We start from the raw sequence: 10,000 nt of genomic DNA, 5'->3' as shown, positions 1-10,000 counted from the left end.
ATTCTGACCACCTGTAGTCACTGACTTAATGTAGGAACTAGTTAATCCAATTCTTGTTGCACTGAAGCAGGTGGTTGATTGACTGTGTACCCTTGTCTAAATGTAAGGGGTATCCTATGGTTGTCTAGTGGTGATTTTAGGATTGACTGTGTGTACCCTTGTCTAAATGTAAGGGGTATGGTATGTGGACGGTGGGGGGGAGAGGACGGCCCGGGGGCGTGCGTGCGCGCTTCCCAATGTTGACAGGTATGCTGTCTGTGTGGTTGAAGACGCTATTGAAAGTGATGACAGATGTCAAATAAATAACCTGTCAAATAAATAACCTGTCAAAAAAAACTATTTGCTGTAGTCAGGTGTCAGGTGACCACTTCTCCTCAGAAGAAGGATAGCTTCGGATAACCATGTAACCGCAGGGTCCCCGGTTCGGCCGGGGACATATCCTGCATGTCATCCCTCCTCTCTCTCTCACCCATCCTTCCTGTCTAAATCTTCACTGCATCTGTCAAATAAAAATGAAAAATATGAGTGGGACTGCCCCACTCAGAAAAAATAACGTAAAAAAAAAAAAAGAAGAAGGATAGCTACGCGATTCACAGCACTCGTCTGCTGAAACACACTCTGCTGTAACACACTCTACTGTAACACACTCTGCGCTTTGTACTGGGGTGAGTGTTGGCAGTGTTTCCCAGACATAGTCGACATAGTCTCATTACGAACCAAAAGTATTTTTAGCGCTGTTTTTATTTATTTATTTATTTTAAGAGCATTTTTCAGCACTGCCTGTGGAAAGTGTTCGGGCTCCGTCAAAGCCTGACAATGTGATTTTGAATCCCATGGTAAAACCGTAAACCGTGGTTAAAAACCCTACCACAGACACAACTGCCACCACAGACCACAGACACAACTGCCACCACAGACCACAGACACAACTGCCACCTCAGACCACAGACACAACTGCCACCACAGACCACAGACACAACTGCCACCACAGACCACAGACACAACTGCCACCACAGACCACAGACACACAACTGCCACCTCAGACCACAGACACAACTGGCACCTCAGACCACAGACACAACTGCCACCTCAGACCACAGACACAACTGCCACCACAGACCACAGACACAACTGCCACCACAGACCACAGACACAACTGCCACCTCAGACCACAGACACAACTGCCACCACAGACCACAGACACAACTGCCACCTCAGACCACAGACACAACTGCCACCACAGACCACAGACACAACTGCCACCTCAGACCACAGACACAACTGCCACCTCAGACCACAGACACAACTGCCACCACAGACCACAGACACAACTGCCACCTCAAGGGACGTGCTGACAAGCTCTGCTGAGAGAGAACATAGACCAGACCTCCTGAAATAGAACACTCAAAGACTGTCAGATAGAGAGGAGAGGAGAGGAGAGGAGAGGAGAGGAGAGGAGAGGAGAGGAGGGGAGAGGAGGGGAGGGAAGAGGAGGAGGGAAGAGGAGAGAGGAGAGGAGAAGAGGAGGAGGGAAGAGGAGAGAGGAGAGGAGAGGAGAGGAGAGAGGAGAGGAGAGGAGAGGAGAGGAGAGGAGAGAGGAGAGGGGAGGAGAGAGGAGGAGAGGAGAGGAGAGGAGAGGAGAGGGGAGGAGAGGAGAGGAGAGGAGAGGAGAGGAGAGGAGAGGAGAGGAGAGAGGGGAGGGGAGGGGAGGGGAGAGGAGAGAGGAGAGGAGAGGAGAGGAGAGGAGAGGAGAGGAGAGGAGAGGAGAGGAGAGGAGAGGAAAGAGGAGAGGAGAGGAGAGCAGATAGGAGGGAAGAGGATAGCAGGTGGAAACAGAAACCCAGTCAGGAGATAACTGAACGGCTGTTAGTGTGTTTACATACTAACCACTAGGCAACTAGCTGGAGTCTCTCTCACCACACACGCACACAGACACGCACGCAGACACACACACACACACACACACACACACACAGCCTGCGCTGAGTTTATTATTATTACTATTACTTCTTTCATAAAACAGAAAGAAGAATGCTGGACAGGTTTCAAACGGACGTCTCCGGCCTGTCTGGAGGTGGAGGGGGAGGTGGAGGAGGGGGGGGGGGACCACTCGTGGCTGGCACTCGGCTCGCTGGCATCCACGGCCCAATCACACACGTCACCACAGACCAAGCTACAGCAGCATGACCCTGCAAGGCCCTGAACCACAACTGTGTGTGTGTGTGTGTGTGTGTGTGTGTGTGTGTGTGTGTGTGTGTGTGTGTGTGGTGGTTCCCCCACCCCCTTGACGTCCCACAGGGACAACAACACTGCTGAAGGCCGGAGGGGAACACCCTTCCTCTAACACACAGCGCATTTCCTCCCCTCCTCTCCTCTCCTCCTCCTCCCCCCCTCCTCCTCTCCTCTGAGTCAACTACCTCCTCCCCCCTCCTCCTCTCCTCTCCTCTGAGTCTCTCCCCTCCTCCTCCTCTCTCCTCCTCTCCTCTGAGTCTTTCCCCTCCTCCTCCTCTCCTCTGAGTCAACTACCTCCTCAGCTTACTAAAGGTGTGCAGGACTACCAACCAGGGACAGACCATCTACAACCCCCCCAAGCGCAGCACAGACTGACACACACAGTGTGTGACACACACACACACACACACACACACACACAGACCACACTACATCAGTCCAGGCAAGGCCAGTTTAGACCAGACCAGACCCAGACCCAGACCCAGACCAGACCAGACCCAGAGCCAGAGCCAGACCAGACCAGACCCAGACCAGACCTGACCAGACCAGACCAGACCCAGACCCAGACCCAGACCTCACCTGACCCAGACCAGACCCAGACCCAGACCAGACCAGACCAGACCCAGACCCAGACCCAGACCTCACCTGACCCAGACCAGACCCAGACCCAGACCCAGACCTGACCTGACCCAGACCAGACCAGACCAGACTAGACACACTCTTTCTGGTAACACTCTCAGGGGTGTGAATGGTGGATAGGACGTTTCCCTGTGGTGTGGCTAGCAACATACACACACAGACACACACAGACACACACAGACACACACAGACACACACAGACCCACAGACAAACAGACACACCAAACTGTTGGCAGAGTGTAGTGGTGTGAAGCTGTGTGTTCCCTGGGCAGCAGCAGAGACAATAGAAGCAGGAAGTGTGGCTACTGTACTCAACACAATAGAGGAAACAAGGTCCTACCCTGCAGTCACGCTTTCTTCTCCCTCTGTCTCCCACACATACATAGAGAGGAGAGGAGAGGAGAGGAGAGGAGAGGAGAGGAGAGAGGAGGAGGGAAGAGGAGAGGAGAGGAGAGGAGAGAGGGGAGGAGAGGGGAGGAGAGAGGGGAGAGGAGGAGAGAGGAGGAGAGAGGGGAGGGGAGGGGAGGGGAGAGGAGGAGAGAGGGGAGGGGAGGAGAGAGGAGGAGAGAGGAGGAGAGGAGAGAGGGGAGGGGAGGGGAGGGGAGAGGAGGAGAGAGGGGAGGGGAGGGGAGAGGAGGAGAGAGGGGAGGGGAGGAGAGGAGAGAGGGGAGGGGAGGGGAGGAGAGGAGAGAGGAGGAGAGGAGAGCAGATCGGAGGGAAGAGGAGATAGGAGAGGAGAGGAGAGGAGAGGAGAGAGGAGGAGAGGAGAGCAGATCGGAGGGAAGAGGAGATAGGAGGGAAGAGGATAGCAGGTGGAAACAGAAACCCAGTCAGGAGATAACTGAACGGCTGTTACTGTGTTTACATACTACCCACTAGGCAACTAGCTGGAGTCTCTCTCACACACACACACACACACACACACACACACACACACACACACACACACACACACACACACACACACACACAGACGCAGACACAGACACAGACACACACACACACGCACTCCACCAACATCACACTGCAACACGGCCACAACACAATGCAACCAGTCTAAGACAGACAAGGCCATAGACATCAGGAGGGCATGACTGTTACTGTAGTCTTTCATACAAACACTCACACTGGGAACTAGAACTATTACTGACCACAACCAGACGAGAGGACAAAACACACACACACACACACACACACACACACACACACACACACACACACACACACACACACACACACACACACACACACACACACACACACACACACACACACACACACACACACACACACACACACACACACACACACACACACACACACACACACACACACACACACACACACACACACACACACACACACACACACACACACACACACACACACACACACACACACACACACACACACACACACACACACACACACACACACACACACACACACACACACACACACACACACACACACACACACACACACACACACACACACATCCTCCAGTCTCCACCAGTAGTACTGGTCTAGGGGAATGGCTGTGTGACAGAGGGCAGTGTGCTCGCTTGTGTGTATCTGGATGTCTTTGGTAGAAACACATGACGACTCATTCACTGCCCTGGGACCCCGAGATCTTCCACACGGAACGCATGTGATTGACACACTGACACTGACTGTGCTGCGTTTACAAGGACTGATTTCGATGAAGATTTAGCCGAACTGTTCAATTATGAAGCCACCGAGGTTGTGAACTGACAAAACTGATGTGACGGTATTTCAACCGTGCAATCATACTAGTATCCCCACTAGGTTATGGGGTCGCTACAGCTGCAACAAGCGTCAGATGAATCATGTCGGTGATCCCCTCGGTGCTCCTACTGTACTAGCTCATCTAGTCTCTACTGTACTAGCTCATCTCCTACTGTACTAGCTCATCTCCTACTGTACTAGCTCATCTCCTACTGTACTAGCTCATCTCCTACTGTACTAGCTCATCTCTCTACTGTACTAGCTCATCTATACTGTACTAGCTCATCTCTACTGTACTAGCTCATCTCTCTACTGTACTAGCTCATCTCTCTACTGTACTAGCTCATCTCTACTGTACTAGCTCATCTCCTACTGTACTAGCTCATCTCCTACTGTACTAGCTCATCTCCTACTGTACTAGCTCATCTCTCTACTGTACTAGCTCATCTAGTCTCTACTGTACTAGCTCATCTCTCTACTGTACTAGCCCATCTAGTCTCTACTGTACTAGCTCATCTCTACTGTACTAGCTCATCTAGTCTCTACTGTACTAGCTCATCTCTACTGTACTAGCTCATCTCTACTGTACTAGCTCATCTCCTACTGTACTAGCTCATCTCCTACTGTACTAGATCATCTCCTACTGTACTAACTCATCTCTACTGTACTAGCTCATCTCTACTGTACTAGCTCATCTCTACTGTACTAGCTCATCTCTCTACTGTACTAGCTCATCTCTCTACTGTACTAGCTCATCTCTACTGTACTAGCTCATCTCTCTACTGTACTAGCTCATCTCTACTGTACTAGCTCATCTCCTACTGTACTAGCTAATCTCTACTGTACTAGCTCATCTCTACTGTACTAACTCATCTCCTACTGTACTAGCTCATCTCCTACTGTACTAGCTCATCTCTACTGTACTAGCTCATCTCTACTGTACTAACTCATCTCCTACTGTACTAGCTCATCTCTCTACTGTACTAGCTCATCTCTACTGTACTAGCTCATCAGACAGACAGACAGACAGACACACAGACAGACACACAGACAGACAGACACACAGACAGACAGACACACACAATCTCCCGCATCAACACCAGATCAACCCGGGGGCTTGACCACGGGCAGGGCGGGTAGCTTGACTCTCTAGTCCGGTCAGCCACCAGCTAGTCCCAGACATCAACACTTACCTATGACTATCCGCAGGTGTTTCAGGCGTGTCAGGACATCCTTTTTGGGATCCAACACTTTCTGTGTTGATTTCTTGACGTCCCCGTGGGTCTTTTTAGAGAACATCCCGCCTGCTGCTGGCTTCTCTGGCTAGAGAGAGATGGCTGAACCACAGCGGTGGGGCCAGTCCGTTATCATCTGATCTGTCGCGACTCACAGCCCCTCAGCGCTTGTTCAATGTCAACACATCAGTTAGACGTCGTTGGGGGTTGTTCGTTTCACAGCAAAAAAAAAAATGTTGTGGAAAAATGTTGCTGCTCTCCTCCTCTCCTCTGCAAGGCAACACACCTCTCCTCTCCCCGGTGCAGAGAACTGCTGCTGGCGCTCAGAACATGGCGGAGACAGGCCAGGGGAAAACAACTCAATGGAAATCAGAGCAATTCAACGAAGTAAGTCTAGCAACAAAAAAAAAATGCTTTATTCCGTGGACGTTTTAAATCACTGCATGCAGCAGACTGTTCAACTGTGGTTATATAAGAGTGATCCTCTGTTTCTAGTGATCTGTCCGTCAAGATAGACTTTTAATATGTCAAAAGTTTGACACGGGTGGCAACGGTAACTAAGTGGGGAGGAGAGGAGGGTGTGACGAGTTGCCAGGCAAGAGAGGAGTCAGACTTTACACTTTTTTGCGTGTCACCGCCGTTATTAATGTTGAGTAACATTTGATGTAGCTTTTAGGTCTTCACGGTTATTTCCACTTCGTATTCAAAACTCGCATTCTTATACTGGTATGAACTTTTCACGGTTTGATTTAAGTGGTCTAATGGGTTTCTCTTGGGGATGTAAATATGCTGCTTTATCTTTCAATGGGAAATGTAGTTTTATCTCCCATTTATTTCCGCCCCTCTGATAAAAACAAATCACTGTTGAAACTACAATTCCCAACTACCACTCGCTACGTCAACTCCGCGCCTGTCAACCATCACCAGCAACGACTGGCCGTTTGTTTTTAGCCTGAAAAAGCTGATCTAGCTAACCGTTTTGTCTATTTAGTTTGGTCAACACGTATCGTACGTTACGATTTTATTGATTTTTATCGATACATTTTTTTCACTTCAGTTTTGATCGTACTTTGAAGCACTTTCATTTCATTTTAAAGTCAGCGCGTCAACTCTTGCCATTTTCTTCTGTCCAACTGTTAGCTTGTTGTTAGCCGCGCGCTTCTACTTCCGTCGTTTTGAAACCAGGCAGCTAGCTAGCAGAAGGGACAGCAATGTGTTCAGCTGTGGTTGAACCACATCTAGCCAAGCCTTGTAACTGACTCTCTTGTGGACACGAAAAGAAGAAGCTAGCTAGCTGTACTCTCTGGCTGTTTAAACCAGGCAGCTAGCTAGCTGTACTCTCTGGCTGTTTAAACCAGGCAGCTAGCTAGCTGTACTCTCTGCTGGCTGTTTAAACCAGGCAGCTAGCTAGCTGTACTCTCTGCTGGCTGTTTAAACCAGGCAGCTAGTTAGCTGTACTCTCTGCTGGCTGTTTAAACCAGGCAGCTAGCTACACTCCCTGGCTCTGCCGGCGATATGCCAGTGCATGCCCGAGAGAAGAAGGACAGCAACCATGAGGACATGGAGATCGACTACCCGGACCACGACGGGACCAGCAGCGACGAGGAGGACAGCGAGAGCTCCTCGGTGTCTGAGGATGGGGACAGCTCGGGTGAGGATGGTTTACTGACTGGTTCTGTCTACCGAGCTTCTAACTAGCCCTAGTGGTTGTGCTCTGCAGTCTGACAATGTGGACTACCCATCATGTCAATACATGGCTAACTAGCGTGGTTCTTTGGTGTGTGTGTGTGTGTGTGTGTGTGTGTGTGTGTGTGTGTGTGTGTGTGTGTGTGTGTGTGTGTGTACAGAGATGGATGATGAGGACTGCGAAAGGAGGAGGGTGGAGTGTCTGGACGAGATGAACAACCTGGAGAAACAGTTCGGTGATCTCAAAGACCAGTAAGACGTTTATTCACGCACGTCACAGCGAACACTTCACATCACAGGCTAACGGTTGGCACGTGACCCCCCAGTCAATGTCAGTCCGTCCAGATGGTGCCAGATCCCCGATGATGATGATGATATCATTTCATGTGATGGGAGTGTGGTGGTGTTGGCTTGCTGGAGCTAGCAACTTAACTCAACCATGAAGCCCGAACCAGTTTCAGCATCACTTATCCTAGGTTTGAACATAATACCCATCATATATTGAGCTTTAATATCCAGAGGGCTGTCGTTAATATCCAGAGGGCTGTTGTTGTGACCCCCGAAAGCCACAGTGGAACCTAGGACACTGGTAAGGGCTTCATGTGGAATTATGTCTCGCCCTCTGACAAGCCAAATACACAACACTCCATCTCATGAAATGATACTGAATATTGTCACGTCAGAGATGATGATGATGATGATGATAAACTGTTGGCACATAAACCCTTTCACAGTTGTCACTCAGTCTATCAATACAAGATCAACCATGATGATGAGCTCCATGCAAGATGAACCAATCACAGCTGTCGTTGTTGCCAGGTTGTATAGGGAGAGGCTGAGCCAGGTGGACTCCAAGCTGCATGAGGTGGTGGCAGGGAAGTCCTCAGAGTACCTGGACCCCCTGGCCAGCCTGCAGGAGAACACGCAGATCAGGACCAAGGTGGCCGGTAAGCCTGGCGCAGTCACAGACATCACCCATAGACCTGCATGGAGACCTCACCCATAGACCTGCATGTCGACCTCACCCATAGACCTGCATGTAGACATCATCATGGGCTCCAGCTTTAGACATCCATTAATTGTGTGTGTGTACATACAGGGATCTACCGGGAGCTGTGTGTGGAGTCTGTGAAGAACAAGTACGACTGTGAGATCCAGGCTGCCTTCCAGCACTGGGAGGTGAGTCGCTCTCTCACACACACACTCACTCACTCTCTCTCTCTCTCTCTCTCTCACACACTGACACACACACACACAACCCTCTCATATTGAACATATTCAGGGCTCTCCCCAGGGTTTAGAACAGCTTTTATTCATGTCAAAATACCTTTAAAACACTGAATTCACTGACGAACATCATAACACCGTACCTTTTTTTGGTGCAGAGTGAGAAGCTGCTGCTGTTTGACACGGTGCAGAGTGAGCTGGAGGAGAAGATCAGACGTCTGGAGGAGGACAGACACAGCATCGACATCACCTCAGGTACGGACGGACCTGGGACTTTTGCTTTCTGCCTCAGAGAACAGAAGCACTGCAGGGAGACCTCCACATAACTGTAGGGGGCAGTAACCTCCACATAACTGTAGGGGGCAGTAACCTCCACATAACTGTAGGGGGCAGTAACCTCCACATAACTGTAGGGGGCAGTAACCTCCACATAACTGTAGGGTCCAGTAACCTCCACATAACTGTAGGGGGCAGTAACCTCCACATAACTGTAGGGGGCAGTAACCTCCACATAACTGTAGGGGGCAGTAACCTCCACATAACTGTAGGGGGCAGTAACCTCCACATAACTGTAGGGTCCAGTAACCTCCACATAACTAGGGTCCAGTAACCTCCACATAACTGTAGGGTCCAGTAACCTCCACATAACTGTAGGGGGCAGTAACCTCCACATAACTGTAGGGGGCAGTAACCTCCACATAACTGTAGGGGGCAGTAACCTCCACATAACTGTAGGGGGCAGTAACCTCCACATAACTGTAGGGTGCAGTAACCTCCACGTAACTGTAGGGGGCAGTAACCTCCACGTAACTGTATGGGGCAGTAAAGGCAGATGGAACTCGAAGCAATTCTCATAAAACTGTGTCAAGGCAAGTCCGAGATCCAGCCCCTGCTCATCGACGGAGAGAGCGTGGAGAGAGTCTCAACCCTCCGATTCCTGGGACATCACATGCGGGATGACCTGACCTGGAAGGACAACACAAAAGGCACCATCAAGAGGGCACAACAGCGGCTATACACCCTGAGATGCCTCAGGAAGGAACACAGCAAGCAGGAGATACTGGTGACCTTTTACCGCGGCGCAGTGGAGAGCATCCTCACCTACGGCATCTGTAACTGGTTCTCCAGCTGCACAACAGCGGAGAGAAATGCGCTACAGAGAGTCGTGAGAACAGCACAGAAGATCACCGGCGCCCCCCTCCCCTCTCTGGAAGAGCTGTACAACACACGCT

General features: G+C 50.5%; 2 protein-coding genes across 2 annotated transcripts in view; one reads left to right on the top strand and one right to left on the bottom strand.

Annotated features, from left to right (window-relative positions):
• The window catches only part of ralgapa1 (Ral GTPase activating protein catalytic subunit alpha 1), a 94,047-nt gene extending 88,122 nt beyond the window's left edge, over positions 1-5,925 (bottom strand). The window contains exon 1 of the mRNA XM_080540159.1: positions 5,814-5,925. Coding sequence (XP_080396285.1) covers positions 5,814-5,919 — 106 coding nt within the window. The 5' untranslated portion in view covers positions 5,920-5,925. The remainder of the gene's footprint in view (positions 1-5,813) is intronic.
• Positions 5,926-7,370: 1,445 nt separating this feature from the next.
• Positions 7,371-10,000, top strand: part of brms1la (BRMS1 like transcriptional repressor a) — a gene marked incomplete at both ends in the record, with an annotated part of 7,848 nt that continues 5,218 nt past the window's right edge. Inside the window, 5 exons of the mRNA XM_080533854.1 lie at positions 7,371-7,506; positions 7,703-7,793; positions 8,361-8,488; positions 8,641-8,720; positions 8,927-9,023. Coding sequence (XP_080389980.1) covers positions 7,371-7,506; positions 7,703-7,793; positions 8,361-8,488; positions 8,641-8,720; positions 8,927-9,023 — 532 coding nt within the window. The remainder of the gene's footprint in view (positions 7,507-7,702; positions 7,794-8,360; positions 8,489-8,640; positions 8,721-8,926; positions 9,024-10,000) is intronic.

Source organism: Nansenia antarctica (genome assembly GCF_963989245.1).
Source record: "Nansenia antarctica genome assembly, chromosome: 1".
In the NCBI taxonomy this organism is placed as follows: Eukaryota; Metazoa; Chordata; class Actinopteri; order Argentiniformes; family Microstomatidae; genus Nansenia; species Nansenia antarctica.
The sequence above is the reverse complement of the archived record's forward strand: the minus strand, read 5'-3'. Positions and strand labels throughout refer to the sequence as shown.